The sequence below is a fragment of the Ictalurus punctatus genome, chromosome 25 (genome assembly GCF_001660625.3).
Source record: "Ictalurus punctatus breed USDA103 chromosome 25, Coco_2.0, whole genome shotgun sequence".
Taxonomy (NCBI): domain Eukaryota; kingdom Metazoa; phylum Chordata; class Actinopteri; order Siluriformes; family Ictaluridae; genus Ictalurus; species Ictalurus punctatus.
In genome coordinates this window covers 10,173,450-10,196,455 of record NC_030440.2, presented here as the reverse complement: position 1 = coordinate 10,196,455, position 23,006 = coordinate 10,173,450, and the positions used below count along the sequence as shown (strand labels likewise).

The 23,006-nt window shown below is 40.7% G+C and overlaps 1 protein-coding gene across 7 annotated transcripts in view; it reads left to right on the top strand.

The window, feature by feature from the left end:
* Positions 1-21,786, top strand: part of suco (SUN domain containing ossification factor) — a 53,662-nt gene extending 31,876 nt beyond the window's left edge. For 2 of the 7 annotated variants that reach the window (XM_053675636.1, XM_053675632.1), the window contains 17 exons: positions 261-388; positions 567-634; positions 1,360-1,467; positions 2,957-3,062; positions 4,517-4,537; positions 4,806-4,861; positions 5,745-5,836; positions 5,958-6,038; positions 7,355-7,438; positions 8,251-8,338; positions 9,667-10,809; positions 13,178-13,265; positions 13,402-13,506; positions 13,610-13,755; positions 14,429-14,520; positions 16,617-16,672; positions 18,676-21,786. In XM_053675636.1, the coding sequence (XP_053531611.1) occupies positions 261-388; positions 567-634; positions 1,360-1,467; positions 2,957-3,062; positions 4,517-4,537; positions 4,806-4,861; positions 5,745-5,836; positions 5,958-6,038; positions 7,355-7,438; positions 8,251-8,338; positions 9,667-10,809; positions 13,178-13,265; positions 13,402-13,506; positions 13,610-13,755; positions 14,429-14,520; positions 16,617-16,672; positions 18,676-19,170 (2,957 nt within the window). In that variant the 3' untranslated portion in view covers positions 19,171-21,786. The remainder of the gene's footprint in view (positions 1-260; positions 389-566; positions 635-1,359; positions 1,468-2,956; positions 3,063-4,516; positions 4,538-4,805; positions 4,862-5,744; positions 5,837-5,957; positions 6,039-7,354; positions 7,439-8,250; positions 8,339-9,666; positions 10,810-13,177; positions 13,266-13,401; positions 13,507-13,609; positions 13,756-14,428; positions 14,521-16,616; positions 16,673-18,675) is intronic. The other 5 variants (XM_053675633.1, XM_053675637.1, XM_017456501.3 and 2 more) reach the window with 5 other exon arrangements.
* Positions 21,787-23,006: the final 1,220 nt, after the last annotated feature.

The following is a 23,006-nucleotide window of genomic DNA, read 5'->3' as shown; positions in this document are numbered from 1 at the left end:
TGCTAGTAGGGCAGGGTCTGTCACCAGTTGTGGGCGTGGCCTGTTCTATTGTGATGTCACATTGAATAGAAAATAAAAACTACTCATTCTGAGACACAGTTTATGATTTATTGGGAATGATTGAGGCACTTTAAAAGGTCTGTGTTATCCAACTAACACGATCTTGCATAAAGACAATTTACGTCTTCAAGGTCAAGTTTTTTGAATGTGACTGTTGTGACTTCTCAGTAAATGTTTAAACCAAATTATTCTTGCTCCAGGTCAGTCTTTGCACACCTCATCCAACGGCAGCCCCCACCCGGTGAAAAAGATCCAGAAGAACTTTAAGAATAATTACGCCTCTGTGGAGTGTGGGGCCAAAATCCTCGCAGCCAACAATGAGGCCAAGGTAACGCTCGCCTGGAGCCAAGGTGCATTTTTAATGTGAATCTAGCTCTTGCTGAAAAGGAGGTGTATAATGACATAAGCATGGTGGTAACGGAGTTTTCTAAATGTAATAATGTGCATGTATAGATACGGATAATGCGCAGCGGTCTGGTATGAGTGTGTTCTTTCTTTTTCTCCAGAGCACTTCTGCCATTCTAATGGAGAATATGGATCTTTACATGCTCAACCCCTGCAGTAATAAGATTTGGTGAGTCACTCTGGTCAGTCAGAGCATTGCGAGAGGAAGGTGGTGTGTTCTAGTTACAAAGAGGAGGAATGAGAATAAGTTTTATTTCTCTGTGATGACAAAGGTTTTGGGGTTTGAGCTCCTGTTCTGTAAAGATCAGTGCAGCCGCTGTACACTCGAAGTCAGTGAAATATTACATTGTGTATACGGTCCTTGTTCATCTTGGATCCAGACAGGCTATTTTTGAGTGTTTCATGCACAACAGTCTGTAGAGTTTACACAGAATGATGCGAAAATAATAATAAAATATATAATAATTCCAGTGAGTGGAAGTTCTGAACTGATTAAAATACTGTGAAGGGAGAATGGCCAGATTGTTTTGAGCTGACAGGAAGGCAACAGTAATGTAAATGGCGATTCTTTTCAACCGTGGTGAGCAGAAAAGCATCTCGGAGCGCAAAATATGTCTGACCTTGAGGCAAATGGCCTATAAGAGTGGTTATTAGAGTTACTGCAGCCTTCCTGCCAGCTTGGTCCAGTCTGCCCTTCTCCTCTGAGCGCTCTCGTGGCATTTCTGCCCTCAGTCACGGTCGTCATGTTGGTTTTTTTGGGGGGTTTTCCAAACCATTCTGTATCAACTCTAGAGACTTTCCATTTTGGGTTTGGGAGGGGCTGTATGAAGAAACATTAGACCTAGGAAAATCTAATGTCATCTCCCTTACTGTCTGATCTGTCCATGCTTTCAGGTTTGTTATTGAGCTCTGTGAGCCGATCCAGGTGAAGCAGCTGGACATTGCAAATTTTGAGCTCTTCTCCTCCACGCCAAAAGATTTCCTGGTGTCAATCAGTGACAGGTAAACCACGGTCATTCTCTGCTTGTGCTGATTTCTGAACCGTTGTTTTGTGGGGTGTTTTTTTTTTTTTGTGCGTGTGTGTCACCCCACACACTCATCACTTTCCATGTCTGGTAGCTTTGCTCACCTATTTTTTTTTTTTTCTTTCTTTCTTTTTTTCTTTTCGTCTGGGTGGGTTTTACGCGGCATAAATTTAAACAAACAGAAAATCTTGTCTGAAAGGTGAGTGGGAAGGACAGGACTGAAAAACAAAGGCATTTCATTCATTGTACAGAAAAAAACCTTTTGCAAGGACGAGGAGAAATCACGGAAATTAACGAATGGTGAACAATATGAAACTAGCACTAGAGAATAAATGGGGAAATAATTAGTTTGCTTGTATAAAATTGCCTGTCTGCATTCCATAATTGTGTTCTCACTAAAATCAAACTGCACTACGGTTAGCTTAAAAGTGGTGTAAGATCACTAATGAGATTTTCTTAGACTGATTGTTTTGCTCCAGACTGAAGTGTGATATGTTCACACCTGCCAAAAAAACCCCCCCCCATTTCTCTAAGGGAGTAGACTCCAGGGTTTGATTCAAACTAAATACTGCCGCATAGCTCTTAAGCTTTTGATGAACTTCAACTGAAAAAGACATTTCGATGTGAAAAGAGGTAATGAGCCAGAATGTGGTGTTGCTTCAAGTTTGCACGCTGCACTGTGTGCCAGTTTCCAAACAGAACTCCTGAACACTGCATCGTTTGTTCCCGTCAGCGATTGGTCCAAATATCTAACGTCACTTCACGGAGCGACTGTTTGACATTCTCCGAATCATGTTTATTTATTTATTTTTTGCTTTGCCGAGTAATCCAGCACAACAACACAGTCTCTTTCTCTCGGACGTGCCCTTTTCACTGTCGCTACTGCTGCTCTTTGTCTATTTCTTCTGTTTGACAGGGTTTGCCATGGTCTGATTTTTAAAAGCCTCTCAAACTAGGCCGGTACTCATAATATGCATCGTCCAAACACACTCCTCTATCTCTTATCTAACAGTACTCTTGGGCATCTATAATAATTGTTTCTCTGAAAAGATATATATATATATATATATATATAATATATTACGTATATGTTTAAATGGAAGATGACCCGATTATATGGCCAACACATTAACTGCACTGTAAAGAGTTCTTTCACCTGAAATAGTCTTGTTTTTATTACATATATTGTCATAAATGGATATGAGAAGGAGGCGATCAGTTTAGGTAGCTTATTAACATACAGAGCGAATGCTGAGAATGGAATAAGGGATGTGTACGTCACGTGACGCTTCTGTACTGATGTCTCAACACGATGTCATGATGTCAACTTGACACACGCCCATTCCAAGCCCTATTGGTGTGAAGGCTGTATATTGAGCTGTATATGTTTTTAAGTCTTATGAGCGCATTGTGTTTACATAACTCGTTCCTCATATTAAAAAAAACATCTCTCTATTCCCTAACAGATACCCGACCAATAAGTGGATCAAGCTTGGCACCTTTCATGCACGTGATGAGCGCACAGTGCAGAGCTTCCCCTTGGACGAACAGCTGTATGCCAAATATGTTAAGGTAAAAAGGGGATTTTTGCACCAGGTTCTTCACTTTCACACGCTCATCATTGCACTCACCTGCCCTCTTGTACTCTCATTGCTGATCGAGGGGTCACGTATCGGTGGCTCAGTACCATTTTAGATATGGGATTTGATAACGCAGAGCGTCTTCCGATACACACTAGTTTCCATGTGGCGTAATAGTGTGTAGAGCATAGGGTGCTGCGAACAGAGGAGTCATTTGGGACACGGCAGCGTCTTGCTGTTACCGTGTTGATATTTCTGTAAAGCTGCTTTGAGACAATGTCTATTGTAAAAAGCGCTATACAAATAAAATTGAATTGAATTGAGGACACTGTTGTGATTGCATGGTTTGTCCACGGTGTGCCGAAGAGGCCACAGATGATCTTTTGTGCTCCTTTTGGTTGAAATACTACAGTGAGACAAAACCCCCTTTTTTTTGTCTTTTTTTTTTTTTTTCTTTTTTTTTTTTTTTTGTGCTGAGACGACAGAAAAATGCATTTAGAGAGCTTTGTATCATTAAGTACTGCAGATCGGCACTCCTACTGTTTCGTCTTCCCTGTTACATTTCCTTCTGTTTATTTCTCCAAATGCAACTGGCTTGGCTCTTTGCCATTTATCTGGATTTTCTCATCTTACAGTGTGATTGATATTAGATCATTATCTGTTTTTTCTACTTCAGAACTTCAGTTAACCCTTTACTGCATGCTGTTGCCATATGGCAACAATTAATTTCTCTCCAATTTTTTGATAGGCAGTGATACAAAATGACCATCTTTCTATGTAATTGGAAAAAGGGGGCTTTAACTTGGACATAACAAAAGCATGCCATGTCACATGTCCAGGAAGTGTGTTTCCTTTTCTGCAATCACACGGCATGTTGAATGTGATCATTGGAGGACTCTCAAAGTTAAAAGAATAATTTATTTGATAAATTGTTCAATATTGAGGCGAAACTACTTGAAGCAAAACATTTAAACACTTTTGCATGCTTATTATGTGGCAAAAAACTCGTATGGTCTGGAAAATGCAGTCATTGGAATTGTACAGTGTAAAAACTAGTTCAAGTAATAAAAATCCATGAAAGCTTTTTTTTTTAAATGTAGTAATTCATGCAGTAGAGGGTTATGTAAAGTTAGATCACATTTTATTCTCCAGACATGATTACTTTTTAGGCTTGCACCATCACGTTCTGATTTGCTCTCTAAACCAATGTATATTGGTTTCCGTGTGAATTTCTCATGGCTACCGATGTTGCTCTTTCTCTCTGCATTTTCATTTTTCATACCGGTATATTGCTCTGGTCTGAGAGGAGCTCATATTCCTGTATGAAACCTCTCCTTCTCAAATGAATACAAAAGAACTTGCTTGTGGCATGAATCCAGTCTCTTACTGACTCTTTTCTTGTTTCTCTTTTTCTCTCTCCCCCACCTCCCCCCTGCATTGCATCAGATGTTCATCAAGTACATAAAGGTTAGCATCCTCCTGTCATAGATGTTTTGAATGCACAGTAATGGCAGCTTTGGTGGCAGGGCCTGAATAGAGTAAAGCATGGCAGTGGTACACTTTTGCCCACATGCAAACATATTTATTTTTGATTTTCTTAAAGACCACATTAGAAAGTCACGTGCTTTGCACATACTCTGGCTGTTTTTGCTGATGATGGGGAAGTGAAAGTGTACATGTTGCAGGGATTCTTGCTTTCTAACAGTTTTGTTTGATTCTGTTTTACTTTGTGTAGGTTGAGCTGCTCTCTCATTTTGGTTCGGAACATTTTTGCCCCCTTAGTCTAATCAGGTAAGATCGATCGAACTCTCTGTGTAATATCTCTCTATCAATCACCGTTGTAGTCATTTATGTTGTCACTATGACTGTTTTGTGTGAGGTACACGTTTAATATAGGCATTGTTTAATATTGTTTTCCAGGTTCAGGGATTTCTTTTAGTACTAGTATAGAAAGTCTGTGCCGTTTGCCTTTGGCAAAGTAAGTAATGTGTGTTGGAGGCCTGTAAAGGGGCTCAGCATGTGTCAGAGCAAGTGAAACACATGCCCCTTTCTATAATGCAATTTCTTTGCATGCTGTTGGAGGGCTGCGTTATAAAAATAAATAAATAAATAAATAAAAATCCTGAAAGAGAAGTAAGGCAGCATGACACGATTGTTTCTAAATTTGGGAAGGTATAGTAATTATTAAAGTGGGGTGTGTGTGTGTGTCCGCGCCCCATCCCCCCCCGATAATTTATCATTATATCTGTGACACCATTTGTGTTAAAGAAATATTCTCAATTTTAATCCAATCCCTTCCTCAACTATTAACCCCTTACTTGTCTTAAAAACAAACCGGTTTACGTACGTCCACAAAAGTGTACGGAGGCTTTACATAAGGGTATCTGTATCTTTTGGATAAGGGACATGTATGGAATTTGCCCTAATTTTTGAGGCCTGAGCCCCTTTTGGTGGTGCCATAGCTTTATGTCGTGACTGCTTTCCTGATTGTTTAAGATAATGTATGGAACATTGTGTAATTTCCACTTGCTTTCATCGTTCGAAAAAAAAAAAAAAAAAAACCTCATTTCATCCTTCTTGTCTATTCTGGACTTTACTCTTTACATGTTTTGTTCTCTCTTTCTGCATTATTCCCTAAAATATACCACATGCACTATCTTTTTCTTGTTGTTAGGGTGTTTGGTACCAGTATGGTGGAGGAGTATGATGAGATTGCTGACTCACAGTATCCCTCAGAGAGGGTTGAGTACTTGGATGAGGATTATGGTATGAAGTGTTCTATATGTTTTGTATTTAATAACGAGAATGCAGTGCTTGTTTACATGTTCTGACATTCGATGCTGTGTGATCATTAGCTAATTTACTGAAGGCGTTCTCTTAACTCCAGACCTCCTTTTCATAGATTACCCTCCAGGATATCATCCTTCTGAAGATAAGGCATCAAAGAACCTCCTGGGTTCTGCTACAAGTATGTACGCAAGCACTTCCCGTCAATACCAAGTACCTCAGGGCCTCTGTGGCGTTCAGTAACCTATCATTCACTCACATGATAATCGAAAGTGTTTCAGATCTTTAGGTTTTTCTTTCAGAACAATGTTCTACAACTGTACAACTAGATACATAAGGCCAGGAACACTACTCTAGTTCAAGTGGAATTATCCACTTAAATAGTATTAATCTCTGTTAACAATGTTTAGGATCGATTCGTGTGGGATAAGCAGATAGGAGTGTATTCATGATGGTTGTCACACTACAAATTCCATATGTAATACATGCACTACATTTTAATACAAACTGATTATGACCTTTATTATAAGTGTTTGTAGTATGGTTGCGCTTGATCATTAATAAATCATTAATAGACAATCAATAGATCGTTAATAAATGCTCACGCTCTGGATAAGGGCGTCTACCAAATGCCATAAATGTAATGCGTCACATGACTAGGAACTGTGTATTAGGAATTCACTAACTTGCCTAAAACCCTCTGAAGTGTGTTCATGATATTTTGACATGTCCAGAGAGGGCTAAAATCCCATAACTCTGCGTGTATTTTTAAAAAAATAAGATAAAAGTTCAGTCAAAATTAGGAATATTATACACACACACACACGGCTGCATGGGTAACAGTTAACTGGGTATATTTTCTGAACCTTGCTGCCAGTTTAGCTTGAATACTTTCGTGGTTCTGTATTCCCTCCTCACAGCACATGCACAGTGTCTGTCTGTTCCGTAATGACGCAAAAAAAAAAAAAAACCCCAAAATGCTCTCACCAGTCAGCATGCATACATGCATGTTTACACATACATACCCCCCCCCATGTGTTGACTTGGGACCCTCTGTGTTAGGGGAGGCTCTGTGTCAGAAATAGTGCTCTAGTCTCATTGGTTAAGAGATTCTATATTAGAACTATAGGAGAGGTATTGTATTAGAAAAAGTGCTGCAGTCCTATGGGAAAGACTGATGAACTCTAGTCTTTAACGCTCAACATGTCACTTTAGACCATTTTTAAAATAATAAATAAAATAGTCCCGTAACCTCTACACCTTTTTTTTCCCCTTTATTTAAAATAGCAAAGATTTATAATAATAGACAGGAACACAATCTGGAAACGTATTTCCTAAATTAGCTACGTGTTGGAAGTTGACACAGTAAATTTCCACACATCCGTGTATCAGAGTATTTTACATGGTTGATCAGACAGCGATTCCTCTAGTGACTCCTAGCTTCACACTACTATTTCCTCTACGTTGCTGTAATTATTTTCTGTTTTTTCTTTTCAGATGCAATCCTAACGATGGTTAACAACATTGCTGCAAATGTGCTTGGGGGCAAGCCAGAGCTTGAAGATGGAGCCGAGATGGAAGGTGTATATGCTATGTCCCCCCCGGTCAAATTTTCCTGACGTTGTGTTTTTCTCTGGACATACAGTAGTGAATCGATAGTGTTCTCTCTTTCACTCAGTCTCTCAGAGAGCACTGGAACCTGCAAATGTGAGACGTTCTGTAGTTGAAACGGCTGCAGTACCCTGGTCACGTTCTTCAAATAAACCAGAAGAGTGTACTATAGCGCAGAGCATTTAAAGAGCTACATTTCTAACATTATAACCGTACCCTTATCTGCAGTTGAGACTACTACTTGTGGTAAATGGGCTAATACGTGCGTAATGATTAGCAGTCGTTTTGAGTCCATGCTGCATGCGTCAACATTTCCAGAGCTAGGCACAGTATTTGCTTTTGAGTTAAGGGAATATTTAAAATGCAGAGCGTCCTTCTTTTACTGAGCAAGTGAGCTTTATGCCATGGGAATCCAGGACAAACAACCCTGCCCAAAGTGATTACTTTGGGGTAATTTGTAGGTATTTCTCCTGCTGTTTCCTGTTAAAGGTAAATTCTGTATATGTGTATGGGTTTTGGTCAGAGGAGGCTGCATTTCTTGCTGAACAATGAGTCCCTTTGTGTATGAGGCAGAGTCGTGGGAGGATGGGGGTCTACACTCAGCTGGGGGAAGAGGTCTCTGACGCACTCACAAACACTCGCTCCTCTCTCTGGTCTCTATCTCGACTTGCCGCCACAGGCAGCAACTTTTTTCCTTTCCCCCCATCTTCATAACTCCATTCTTGATTTTTCTGTGCTCCCTTTTTTTATTCCTGTGTTTCATGGTCATTGTCTTTCTGTAGGTAATATATCGTCAGGGACCGAGAACATCACGGAAGTCACCGAAACTACGCTCACACCAACCTCGACACTCGCGCAGCAACAAGAAATGTATGTTTTCCATTTACATACACATGTCTCTCACATGCGTTACATTTATCAAGCAGTGTGTGGTTGATCAATTTGATCGTGCTTGTGTGCAGATGAGAAATTTTAGAATAAATATACACTTGCATTGAATAACCTGTTCATTAGCCTAAAGTCCAGGGTATTTTTTTTTTCTTTCTTTCTTTCTTTCCCCCAATGATTTGCAAATCTTATAAACCCGTATGCTCTTCACAATAGAACATGGAAAATGTATCAACTGTTTAAACTGAGGAAATGTACCATTTTAAGGAAAAAATAAGGTAATTTTTAATTTGATGACCGCAGCACGTCTCAAAAAAAGTTGGGACGGGGGCAACAAAAGGCTGGAAAGTAAGTGTTACTAAAAAGAAACAGCTGGAGGAACATTTTGCAATTAATTAGGTTAACTGACAACAGGTCAGTAACATGATTGGGTATAAAAGTATCTTAGAGAGGCAGAGTCTCTCTGAAGTAAAGATGGGATTGAATCTGGATGGAAGCATTTCTTGCTGTAAAACCTGTATATACCTTTCAGCATTGATGGTGTCTTTCCATGTGCAAGCTGCCCATTCCATATGCACTAATGCACCCATTACCATCGGAGATGCAGGCTTTTGAACTGAGCTCTGATAAAAAGCCGGATGGTCCCTCTCCTCTTTAGTCATCTTTAGTTTCCAAAAAGAATTTCAAATTTCCATTCATCTGACCACAGAACAGTTTTCCACTTTGCCTCAGTCACTTTCAAATGAGCTTTGGCCCAGAGAAGACGGTGGCGTTTCTGGATCATGTTCACATATGGCTTCTTCTTTGTATGATTGAGCTTTAACCAGCATTTGTGGATGGAGCGGTGAACTGTGTTCGCAGACAGTGAGTTCTAGAAGTGTTTCTGAGCCCATGCAGTGATTTTCCATTACAGAATCATGCCTGATTTTAATGCAGTGCCGCCCGAGAGCCGAAGATCACGGTTCATGCTATATTGATTTTCACCCTTGCACACAGATTTCTCCAGATTCTCGAAATGTTTTGATGATCTGTACTTTACATGAGAGATTCAGTCTTCTCAATTTTACGTTGAGAAACATTATTCTGAAATTGTTCCACAAATTGTAGACGCAGTTTTTCACAGATTGGTGAACCTTTGCCCATCTTTACTTCTGAAATACTCTGGGTATAAAAAGAGTATCTTCGAGAAACAATCATGTTACTGACCTGTTGCCAATTAACATCCAGCTGTTAATTTCATTTAATCTGTTAATTTCAACTGTTCATTTGTAAGAATGCAAGACTGATTGTTGTGTTCTCTGCGTTCCCAGGCAGCAAACTCCAGAGCTGGATTCCACTCCGGTGAAGCCAGATCCAGAAGTACCCATTCCCGAGTCTCCCTCTACTCCTTCGCCTGAGGAGAGTCGCATAGTCATCCTCATTGAAGATGAAGAGGAAGAGCCGAGTCCTCCCACGGTGACCCTGCTGGAGGAGGAACGTGACGAGGAGAGGCGGCGCGTGGAGGCACGCCTCAGGGAGAGCGCCTTTTACTGCTCCCAACTTCCCACTTTGTCCTGCTTAGCCAGTCTCCACGAGCACCTGCACCTCTACTGTTCCGCAGCGCTGGCTCTGCAACGGCTACGTCAAGCGCACCACATGCATTCCAATACGCATACGCCATCATCAACACAACTCCCAGACCCCAGTCCAATCCAAACCCCCTCGTCGCCCTCCGAGAAGTCTTCGGAAGTAGAGCCAACACAAAGTGAAGAGACTGCGCCTACCGACATGCCTCCTGTTACTCTGGATCCAATCGTTGACCCCCAGATTTTATTAGAGCCGAGCCACACCTCCTCCCTTCCTCATCACAGCTACACTGAGACTTCGGTCTCCAAAGCCACGCCCACTGAGGGCATTCCTGATTCACTGCCCACAGATGAGCCTCAGGATCTGATGCCACGGTACATGGAGTACATTCCCGAAACGCAGACTCACACCTTTACCAGTACCTCTCTCGGTTCCACCTTCACCTCTACCACCTCCTTCAGCCTCACTTCCACCGCTTCACTTCTCATCCCTGAAACCACAGAGCTACCCCCCACACTCACCAAAGATCAGCTTGTCCATTCTGTTCCCACACCTATCCGGCCTACCGAAATCCCACCTCCCACAGAACTGCCTGTGCCGGGCCCAGAGCTTTCTGCAGGCGTTGAGGATGTCCAGCAGGATGCTGCTCAACTCGCGTCTCAGGAAGAGCCTACGGAGGAGGTGCAGAGCACCCTGCAGCGCACCGCCACAGACTTCTACGCCGAGCTGCAGAACTCGAGCGAGCCAAGCTATGGGAACGGCAACGGCAACCACGTGCACGGCTCCAACCAGAAGGAATCCGTGTTCATGAGGCTTAACAATAGGATCAAAGCCCTGGAGATGAACATGTCGCTCAGCAGCAGATACTTGGAGGAGCTCAGCCAGAGGTAACACACACACCACACACCACACACACACACACACACACACACACACAGTGGCTGCTGCCTTATACTTGCTCATGTGCATTTTTAGTACACACTTTATACATTGCTGTTCTATTATTTTAATTAATGTACTAGTTATATACCCTCGCTGCACTTATTATTATTATTATTATTATTATTATTATTATTATAATAATAATAATAATAATAATAATAATAATAATAATAATAATAATAATAATAATAAAACAATAATAATAATAATAATAATAATAATAATAATAATAATATATTATTATTATTATTATTATTATTATTATTATTATTATTATTATTAGGAAGGCCTGTTCTCATTCATGCAGTTATCTAATCAGCCAATCGTGTGACAGCAGTGCGATTCATAAATGCCTACCAGCAGCTTCGGGTAACGTTTAAATCAACCATCAGAATGGGCAAAAATGTGATCTTGGTGATTTTGATTGTTGGTGCTAGACACTACTGGTTTGATTTATTTCTATGACTGCTGATCTCCAGGGATGATTTTCACATACACAACAGTCTCTAGAGTTTACTCAATGGTACAATAAAGAAAAATATCCCGTATCGCAGATAACCCTTCTGTCCAATTATGGTGAGCAGAAAAGCATCTCCGAATGCATGACACGTCGAACCTTGAGGCTGATGGGCTGCAAGAGATCACGTCAGGTTCCACTTCTGTTATCCAAGAACAGAAAGCTGAGGCTGCAGTGGGCACACACTCACCAAAACTGGACAGTTAGAGACTGGAGAAATGTAGCCTGGTCTGATTTGTGCTGAGGCACACAGATGGTAGGGTCAGAATTTTGTGCTAACAGCATGAATCCATGAACCCAACCTGCTTTCTGTCAACAGTACAGGCTGGTGGAGGTGCTGTGATGGTGTGGGGAATGTTTTCTTGGCACACTTTGGGGCTATTAATACTGATCAATCATCGCTTGAATTCCACAGCATATTTGAATATTGTTGTTGACCATGTGCATCCCTTCATAGCCACAATTTACTCATCTTCTAATGGCTACTTCCAGCATGATAATGCACCGTGTCACAAAGAAAAACTTGTTTCAAACTAGTTTTATGAACATAATTAGTTCAGTGTTCTTCAGCGGCCTTCCCAGTCACCGGATCTGAATCCAATAGAACAGCTTTGGTATGTGGTAGAACGGGAGATTCACAGCATGAAAGTGCAGCTGAAAAATCTGCAGGAACTGTGTGATGTAATCATGTCAATATGGACCAGAATCTCAAAGGAATGTTTCCAACATCTGGAATACACAACATGAAGAATTGAGGCTGTTTTGAGAGCAAAGGGAGGCCATACCCAGTATTAGTATAGTGTTACTTATAAAGTGCTGAGCATGTATATATTAAAATATTAGAGTAACACATGCTGGGAAAATGACCTTAATGAAATCATACACTAATTCGCTGCAGTGTGTGTGTGGATGTTCTGTGTGCTAGGCAGGATAATTTCGGCGTTTAGACCATTGAGACTTGCCATCATATCTCACTCTTAAGCTTAATTTAATTTCACATCACCCTTGAAGGCAGCGAGTTAAATTCAGGGAGGTTTAACTAAGCAAGTTTTAACGGTCTCCTGTCACGGCACTACACAGGTACTTGGCTGTATACAGAGGACTCTCTTCAGGCATGGAAGGAAAAATACATCTACATTTTGCATCACCGAATCATTGAAGCATTTCCTGCGACGTGTTACCATACGACATGCCGATGAAGGTGGTCTTTAAATCAACATGATTTCCCAACGCTGCACCTGGATAAATAAAATGCCATTTAACATGGCATGTTTCTGAGTACACTGATAATGTGTATCTGTTATCGAGACGCTTTTCACATGTTTTATTAACTAAATACTCAACATTTTAAATGGTCTCTCAAGCATCGGCTATGTTACCAGTGATTATGATGTCAAAAAGACCTTACAATTAGGGTTAAAGGTGCAATAATGTTTTGTTTTTTTCCCCCTTACTAATAATATGAATAAGATGGAAAATGTATAAAACATGATTTTAAAAAAACAATAATAATGGTTTAAGCCTTGACTTCAGGAGAAAGTATTATGTCGTTTATAGTATTGAAATGCTCTTGAAAGTGATGTCATGACAATCCTTGCAAATGCCTAGCTCTAGTTGCATGCTAACTCTAGTTCTTCAGCTCCACCTACTTAATTTTGACAAATTATGAGACGTCTTACCGGATGCACCTTTTTAAGTGCTACTGTTTTTTGGGAGAGGTGCCAAGTGCAACTCAGTATTTTGGGAGAGGTGCCAAGAGTATATCGTTTACACACTGACATCTTGCTGTCACTCAGGTATCGTAAACAAATGGAGGAGATGCAGCGGGCGTTCAACATGACCATCATTAAACTGCAGAACACGTCCAGAATTGCAGAGGAGCAGGTCAGTAGCATTTGATATCGCAATTTAAATCTCAAAACGGGACGCGGGGGGATGCCAGAGCGGTGCAGGTGTAGACAGGTATGCCACATCTGATTAGTTTTCAAGGCGATAAGGTTGTTTGTGTGTGCTCATGCAGGATCAGAAACAGACAGAGGCCATCCAGATGTTGCAGAGCCAGCTGGAGAATGTCACCAAGCTCATGCTTAACCTATCGGTCACTGTGGGTCAGTTACAGAGAGAGGTGTGTGCGCACACATCTATATCTTTTATTTATCTATACCTTTCACCGTCCGTGCCTTGTCTGTCAGGATCTAATCGTTTAGACGTTACACCTTGTGTTGTAGGTGTCAGACAGGCAGAGTTACTTGGTGGTGTCTCTGGTGTTGTGTCTGGCTCTGGGCCTGCTGTTGTGTGTGCAGTGCTGCTGCAGCTCCTCCAATAACAGAAGTGCTGTGATCCCTGTGAGCAACCACTACCCCAGTCCCAAGAGGTACACACACACACACACACACACACACACGCGCGCGCACGCGCAATCCTGATGCAAGGTTACACCCACACTCTTAACCTGGTGGGAGGTTTCAAACAAAACAGCTGTTTTTGAGTAAGAAAGACACATTAGGTTGAGTTCATACACTTCAGCATCTTTTTATTTTATTTTTTTAATTTTATTATTATTATATAAATTAAAAACTCTACTTTGTGTAGTAGCTCTGTTTTATACGTTGCCAGATCTGCAGCTGTTATAAAAATCTGCTTCTTCCTGACCCTATACACTGATTTTAAAGTCTAGCAGCATGACTACTATCGAGACGTGTTAGTACAGTGTAAATGTTGGGAACGGGACCAGAGTGCTCCCAACCTGCAGACAGAATCCAGGAAAAAAGTATTCCGTGGCAAAACCTTGAACCTGCAAACAGTGTTAAGAAGTTGACTTAGAGCTTACTGTCCTTTTAAAACCGTCCTGCAGCTGTTGAGGTACAAAGTGTCCTAGAAAGTAAATAATGTTTTGAAAGTATGCTGGCGAGTGCCAGTTTGATGGTTACTTGTCCTTGCTATTCTTTAATCTTCTGCCAACAACTTTATGCATTGAAGAATCCAATCGAAACGCGCTTTCTAACCGCCAATGACGTCTTTCTTTGTTCTCTGGCTCTCACTCCCAGGTGTTTCTCCTCTTATGATGACATGAGTTTGAAGCGGAAAGTTTCATGCCCCCTCATACGGTCCAAGTCACTTCAGCTTCCCCCTTCAGATGGTAAGAGTTTTCTATTTAAACCCAAACACAAGGATGTTTCTTTCTCCCGGTTATGTGAAGGTTGTTTCTGTCTCTCTTCTGCTCTGTCTTGTGTGCTTCCTTACACTCTTTCTCTTGCTTCTTTCTTTCTCTCTCCATCTTGCTTTCTCAAAACACATCCAGCCATGTATGTCATGTACGCCTAGCCTGTCCTGTTGCACCACATTCATCTCTCAATACAGCATAAAGGCTTAACTGTATGTCTTCTCGCAAAATACAAGATGTCTGAAGAAAAATGTCTTCGTCCTCTAATATTGGCACCCTTGGTAAATATGGGCCAAGAAGGCTGTAAATATGAGCAAATAAGTCTCCTATAATGTCTGATGAGGTTGGAGAATACATGGCAAGGGATCTGAGACCATTCTTCCATACAGAATCTCTCCAGATCCTTCAAATTTTGAGGTCCATGCTGGTGGACTCTCTGCTTCAGTTCAACCCACAGGTTTTCTATGGGTTTGAAGTCGGGGGACTGGGACAGCCATGGCAGGACCTTGATTTTGTGGCCAGTAAACCATTTTGTGTTGATTTTGATGTATGTTTTGGATCATTGTCCTGCTCGAAGATCCAACCACGGCCCATTTGAAGCTTTCTGGCAGAGGCAGTCAGGTTTTCATTTAATATCTGTTGATAGTTGATGGAGTCCAGGATGCCATGTATCCTAACAAAATGTCCAGGTCCTCTGGCAGAAAAACAGTCCCAAAACATTAAAGAGCCTCTACCATAATTAACCGTGGGCATGAGGTACGTTTCCATATGGCTACCTCTCTGTGTGCACCAAAACCACCTGCAAGCTCTATTTGGGTTTCATCTGACCATAGAACCCGATCCCATTTGAAGTTCCAGTAGTGTCTGGCAAACTGAACACGCATACATGTGTAGAGGCTTTTTTTTCTTGAAACCTTTCCAAACAACTTGTGATGTAGGTGACTTCAGATTGTAGTTTTGGAGACTTTCTGACCCCAAGACACAACTAACTTCTGCGATTCTCCAGCTGTGATCCTTGGAGATTTTTTGGCCGCTCAAACCATCCTCTTCACCATGTGTTGAGACAATATAGACACGCGTCCAATTCCAGATTGATTCATAACATTTTCCAGTTGATTGGAACTTCTTAATTATTGCCCTGATGGTGGAAATGGGCCTTTTCAATGCTTGTGCTATTTTCTTATAGCCACTTCCCATTTTGTGAAGCTCAACAACCTTTTGCTGCACATCACAGCTGTATTCCTTGGTCTTACCCATTGTTAGGAATGACTAAGGCAATTTGGCCTGTGTTACCTCATATTTATACCCCTGTGAAACAGGAAGTCATGGTTAACCAATGTCCTGTTCCTAGTCACCAGGTGTACTAAAACATTTTTTTTAAATATCAATGGGAATATTTCTGTCATTTGAATTCATAGGGCTGCCAATAACTGTTGCAGACCTATATTTAACAAAGATGAAAAACTTAAACAATAGATACATTTTCACAGCCTACTTTGCTCATATTTACTAAGGGTTCCAATATTAGTGGAGGGCACTGTATGTGCTGCTCTGTTATTTTACAGTGTGACCATGGCTTTGCAGTGTTCTGTTCCGTAAAAGCTTAGTGTTACATAATTAGCGACTTGCTACGCATGGCTTCTTCCTTCTTACTGCCTACAGCAGAGCTGCAGAAAAAATAGCCATGTAAAGGTCTAAAGATCACTTCTGCTCACGTGTTTAACTGTCTGTAGTGAGTGTGTGTGTGTGTACGCACCTTTTGGGTTTTTTCTCTCCAAAGTTGCAAAGGGTCTTACTTTTTTAGTTTTTAAAGCTTGGGCCTGGCTCACATTTAACATTTGCAAGTAGTAAAAACTGGCACTCGTTCAATTCAGATATGATCAAAGTCTTCCAGTAATTCAATAAATGTTTTTTTTTTTTTTTTTCATACCAAATGCAAGCCCATTTTGAGTTGTGTATTTTCATCAGTTGTTATGCAGTAAGTCCTACTACTTGCAAGTAAAGTCATGCTTGTACATGTTCATAGTTGCCATATCATTCCTTTAACCTGGCCCCCTCTCTCCCCTCTTTAGTAGGTCCTGATGACTTGTACATTGTAGAACCTCTAAGGTTTTCTCCAGAGAAAAAGGTACAGTGTCCATTTTGCCTGCGGTGGTAGGCTGCTGCGCACTCGAACGGGGCTGAGTTTCGAAATCACTCACTTGCTCGGTTCAGGAAAACATACCAAACAAAAGACTCTTAAAACATTGATACAACAAAGTAACCAAGTGGTGAATATTTCTACATAATGTAGAAAGTGTTTTTATTTGGTGCACACATCTGTATAAGAACAAGTGAGTATTTTGGAACACAGCCCCAGCAGTTTTTCGTACTGGTCCTTCTGTCCTGACTGAAATGTATTTGACTGTGCTCTCAAGACTCTCACGATCTTATTCTTATTAGTACTTTTTCCTCTTCTACTTTTCCTCTTCGTCCTTACCTTGTTTTGTGTCGTTCATTTCAGGAGATGTACTTGTTGTTTTAATATAACGTCAACTCCTAAATTACTGGTACCCTTTAAAAGAACATTTATATATACACTGTTTAGGTCATACTTTTACATACACCTTCTAGAATCTGCAAAACGTTAATAATTGAAAAAATTAGACGGATCATAAACATTGCCTTTAGTTTTTTTATTTAGTTCCGCCCTGAATAAACTATTTCACATAACAGATTTTCCATATAGTCCACAAGACACAATAATAACTGAATTTACACAAAGGAACCAGTTCAAAAGTTTACACACGCTCGATTCTTAATACCGTGTGTCGTTACCTGGATGATCAACGACTGTGTTTGTTTTGTGAGAGTTGTTTGTGAGACCCTCGTTTGTCCTGAGCAGTTAAACTGCGCACTGTTCTTCAGAAAAATCCTCCGGGTCCTGCACATTCTTTACTTATCTGCATATTTGACCCCTTTCCAACAGCGACTATATGATGTTGAGATTTTAGGATAACTGAGGGACTCGTACACGACTATTACAAAAGGTGCAAACTTTCACTGATGCTCAAGAAGGCCACACGATACAGAACCTTCAGAAGATATTCACGTTTCCCAAAAGACAAAACAATTTACACCCATCATCCTGTTCAAAAAGTTTACAACCCCCTGGTTCTTAATGTATCGTGTTGTCTTCTTGAGCATCAGTGAATGTTTACACCTTTTGTAATAGTCGTGTACGAGTCCCTCAGTCATCCTAAAATCTCAGCATCATATAGTGGCTGTTGGAAAGGGCTCAAATCTACAGAAGATTCTGGAAAAGTAAAGAATGTGCAGGACCCGGAGGATTTTTCTGAAGATCAGCATAACTGCAAGTGTGATTGCTTTTATACAACAGTTATACAAACATTAAATGAATATTGAGTAACTGAAATTTCAGACACGATATGAGGAAATATTTTGTTTTATTTTTGCTCTGACAACGAAAATAGTTCCCAAAGAAGCCCCAGCTGGATTGAGCGTTGTGTTGATGTGCAGCACGCTGACTGACAAGCCCGTAGTAAGTGTAGTAACGGTTTCAGTGTAACAAACTGTTGCTAGTATTTGAATTTTTTTACGTAGCGAAAAGTACTCCTGCAGAAGTGTACTGTACTGTATGCTGAGACGCACACAAGATGTAGGCGTATGCTCAAGCATTTCAGTCTCTGGATTCACTGCAACACTGATAGGAATTAGGCATTTTGTCAGATTGTTTTATTAATTGTGCGCTCAAATTTGCATACATTGCATGTATTTATTTATTTTGGAATAAGTTCACAATCAGATTTGCCCATATGAAAATCTAATGAATAAGAGGTTCAACTGGGTTCAAATAAAACCGTACTTGCAAGTACTGCACGTTATTTCATTTGTTTTTATGCAGGGTGCCAATAATTTTGGAGTTGACTCTTTTTGTTTTTCTTTCAGTGTGTGCTTGTTTAACCTGAACTACTTGCTCGTCTGTCTTCGTTCTTTTTCTTAGAGGTGGTTTTCTACAGCTGTAGATGTTGGTGTGTTTTTTTTGTTTTGTTTGTTTTGTTGTTTTTTTTTAAATGTATATTCGTTCTGCACATATGGGAATATTTTTCCTCTCTGTCGTCCCTCTTGCAGAAAAAGCGCTGCAAAATGAAAGGAGGAGAGAAAGCGCCTCTGACGGTTGCTAACTGCAGCCCTGATGGCGAGAGTGTAAGCGTGCCACAATTCCTGCTGACAGCCTGCGACCGCGACGCACCCACCTGCTCATCCAGAGAGGGCGTGGCAGAGGGCAGCTCTGAAGGCTCATCCTCATCCTCCTCCTCATCTACAGCGTCAGATGAGTCCAACTCCAGTATCCCTCCCGTTAATGGCCACTGTGTGGGTCTAAATGACGGGCAGCTCCCAATGACCAAGAGCAAGACCGAGAAGAGGTCTTTGAAGCGCCGGCGGTCTAAAATGGCTGATCAGCAACAGCAGCCACAGTCACGTGGGCACTACGGCGCAGGGTTACTGCACGCCCCCGTTCCGGTGACGACGTGCGTCATACCGACGCTTCAGCAGCTGATGAAGAGAAAACAGGAACTCGGCATGGGGACTTTTGGAGTAACAGCCGTCACTGGCCATGTCTGAGAACTTTCTTCAGCGCTATCTCACACGCATCTAACACACAGCTTTATAGACCGAAAAAGTCGATTGAATCGCGCCATCAACTAGGAGGAAGTGGGTGATGTTATCGTGTTATCCCCCCCCCCCCCCCCCCCTTTCACCAAGCCAGACTCTGCCACGTACGCTCGAGCACAGAGAGAAATTTGGACTCCATGACAGTAACGCAACTCTCCTTTCCCTCCAGTATCTTTATCCTTCCGTTCTAAAATCTTCTCCTTTTTCATGTGCCTTTATTTTCCGTTAACAAACTGAAAACAGACCACAGATCAAGGTGAAGGGTCTTTTTTTTTTTTTAAATTTTATTATTATTATTTTTTTTTTTCCCTCTTTTCTTTCCCCTCCTGATTTTTGCAGCATTTTATCTCTAAAGGGGATGGAATACAAAAAGAAATACTAACTTTTGAGAAGTGGACTTTCTCCAAACCCTCTTCCTACACACTACCACATTATCTCGGGCCATGCTCTTCTTTTTACACCCACTCTGATTTTCAGTACAGACCAGTGTTAGCTTCGTTCTCTAGTGTTCACACTTTCCCCTCTGTTGGGAAACAGGTTTATTTTTACTTGCACACTCCCTCTTGTATGCTTTCTCTTCTGTGTGCATCTATGTGAAACTCTAGTTGTATCGTGTGTGTGTGTGTGTGTGTGTGTGTGTGGATCACATAGCAAGTGCCTCTGTAGCACTTTAACATCCATCAGTCCAGTGAGCAGAACTGAATGAAGAACAGATCCAGCCATTTTCTTTGCCTGTTCATTTTGTGCTGCTTGCTCTTTCTTTTTTTTCTGCTCCTCTTCCTTTCTGTCTTTTCCTCTTCCATTCTCAGATTTGTTTTGAAGTGTTAAATTAACAAGTTCAGGCAGGGCCTGAACGCCACAAACGTGTGTGTGTGTGTTCACGCACACACACCCACCCACACTCTCATATAGACCTGAAAAACACGACTGTATTCTTATACAATTCATTCAGGCATTTTCCTGCATCCAGACTCCAGTTTGTTTCCTTGGCTTTCTCTACCTTTAGTTCTTTTTCAACAGTAAGGAAAGTTTATTAATATTTTTATTCCAAACGGTCAGTTACGTGTACATTCTTCTATCTGTTACCGGTACCTTTATAAATAAATAACTATGTCTCTATAAAGTGTTTGTCCTGACCCCCCCCACCCCCTACACCCCCGCCGCACAGTGGACACTGTGTGTAGTTTTATTTATATATTTATTTATTACACTGTTGACTTAGGCTGTTTGAACTTAGGGTCAGGGGTTAATAGAGGGAATTTTAGCCTGTAGGGTGTCTTAAATATTTATTGAAAATCATTATCGTACACACGCGCGTAGTTGTGGAACATGCAGTGGTACACCTGTTTTCTTCTTGTTTTCTGCCACCTTCTTTATGTAATCCTAAAGAAAGCTGGAGTCAAAAGCGCTAGCCAAATGCCACCCCGCACACGCACACACCATGCAGATCCTTTAAATATTCGACTAGATTCACTATCACTAATTCTTAGTATTTTCTAATGTGATGAGCCTGGTGTAAGACACTGGTTAGAAACTGTCGTGTGTTATGGGTGTTTGTTGATGGATCTGTTCTGATGAGTTCTTCATTGTATTTGTTGCAATTTTAATCGTGTGTGTGTGTGTGGAAAGCTGCTCGATTTCTAATCTGCATTTTCGTATTATATTTGTGAAAACACTTGCATCTTTCTCATTCCTTATATATGCCACTGTACATGAAGCATTCTTTAACTGTTTCGCTTCCTCTTTATTTATGTCTCTCACTTATCTGTGTTTGTGTGTGTCCCTCTTTGACCGGCTCACTGGACTGCTCAACAGCCCACTCTAGATTTATGCCATTAACTCATTTTGGTCATGCGTAGTCTCGGCTAAAAAATTATTTTTCCCCACTCCTTCATTTCAGCTTGTCTGTGATCAGTGCTCTGTAAAGAATGTGAACTTTGTCTGAATGGTAACAAAGGGAATGATGGTTCAGGTGGTTTCAAACACCATCTTGAGTTATTCTACATTCAGAGGGAGGTTGTGGTGGTTTTTTTTTTTTTTTTTTTTTTTTTTTTTTTTTTTTTTTTTTAAATATATGTTTAATCATGATCTCCTTTCTATATTGTTTTGAATGTATATGAAAATGTGTTTGTAATTTGTTTCCAGTGTGTATGGGTGTTTTTAAAGCTGCATGGAAGATTAACCGTATAACCCCAGTGATCAGAGCCCTGTGTTTCAGGCTCCTACTCCCTCAGCACTTTGGAGAACTCCTCATGCCCTTTTTTTTTTTTTTTTTTTTTTTTTTAAACACACTAGCACTTGTTTAAAGTGCTTCTTCTCCACCATGCTTTTCTTGGTGTCGTCTAGTGGCCATGGGCTCATTTATTTAAGTGGCCAATAGAAGACACCAAATTGTACACCAGATAATCTGTGAGGATGAGATGCACAGGTTGTTGTTGTGTTTTTTTTTTTTTTTTTTTTTTTTAAATAATTATTTTTGGAGACAGGTTTAACTAACTACAGTGATGTAGTGCCAATAGAAACTGTGAATTTCTAAATAAAGACACTTTTTTTTCTTTTCTTTTCTTTTATTGTGGTGTGTCTGCTTTCTTTTCTAGTTTGGAATAGTAAGTAATCATTTCTGCGAGTTCATGAATACAGTATGATCCACAGGTACGGAAACCCGCCAGTAGAAGTCGCATCATAAATCAACGTTGTAAATGAATCATGTGACGTGATCTTTGGCTTGTCCTGCGTGCTTAATATCTGGCTTCTCACTCACTACAGCATAACCAAGATTTGGATAAGGGTACAACTACTGACTGTGTGGTTTTTAACAGATGAGCTACAGACTATCATTCTGCTTTTCCTCCTGTCCATCAGGTGCATGGAAGAGCTGTACAAGACGTCTCTTCTGCACTGATAGCATTGATAGCATTGATTTCCCATGTTCAGGATGGCTGAGCCAGCATTCTCCTCTGTGTCAAGAGTGAAACCAAGGACCCAGAACAACTGTTTCATTGATCAATTTGTGACTGGCACAGGACAGCAGAGATGATGGCATTGGCTTTAAAAAAAAAAAAAAAAAATTGTGGAAATCTGGAAACGAGCCCCAAAAGTACAAAAATGTCGATATAAAAGAAAATGTAACTCTACTGGTGAACGTACTGCAGTGCCTGGGAAGGAGAACTGGCATCTCAACACAGGACTAATAAAGGTGTACGCAGTGCCTTTTCTATCAATGATTCCATCTCCATCTCCATCTCATGACTATTCTAAAGCAGGTTTTTAAACTGCTTTCAACAAGTTTATAGTTTTGTTTATAATTACCATGACAGTTTACACACACAGTATTGCTTAAATATGCCATTATATGTCTTTATAAAACCGCATTCAATACTTAAACACACCCTAAATGCATGTACATATTTTTTTTAATGCATTGTGGTACAAAAGACCACACATACAAGGAATGTCCTGTATCATTTAAACATGAGTTACTGGTGGAGATGACTACTCTGGCTTGACTACGTCCCAGTATTCCCCCATGATGATTCTGCCAGTTAATTACCAATTATAAATCTAGGGTGGACAAAAAGCTAATTCACATCCGTAGTAAATGACAGGACATGGCTCCCCCTATCTGTGGATGGCCTAAGTACAGTAGACTTGTCATCTGACGTAAACGGCACACAACTAAGTAACACTGGTTTGTTATCTAGTGAACTACAAAATAAAAGATATCTAACATAACGTTAGGCTACATCTTCTAAAGTACATTAGCATTACAAATACAATATCATTAC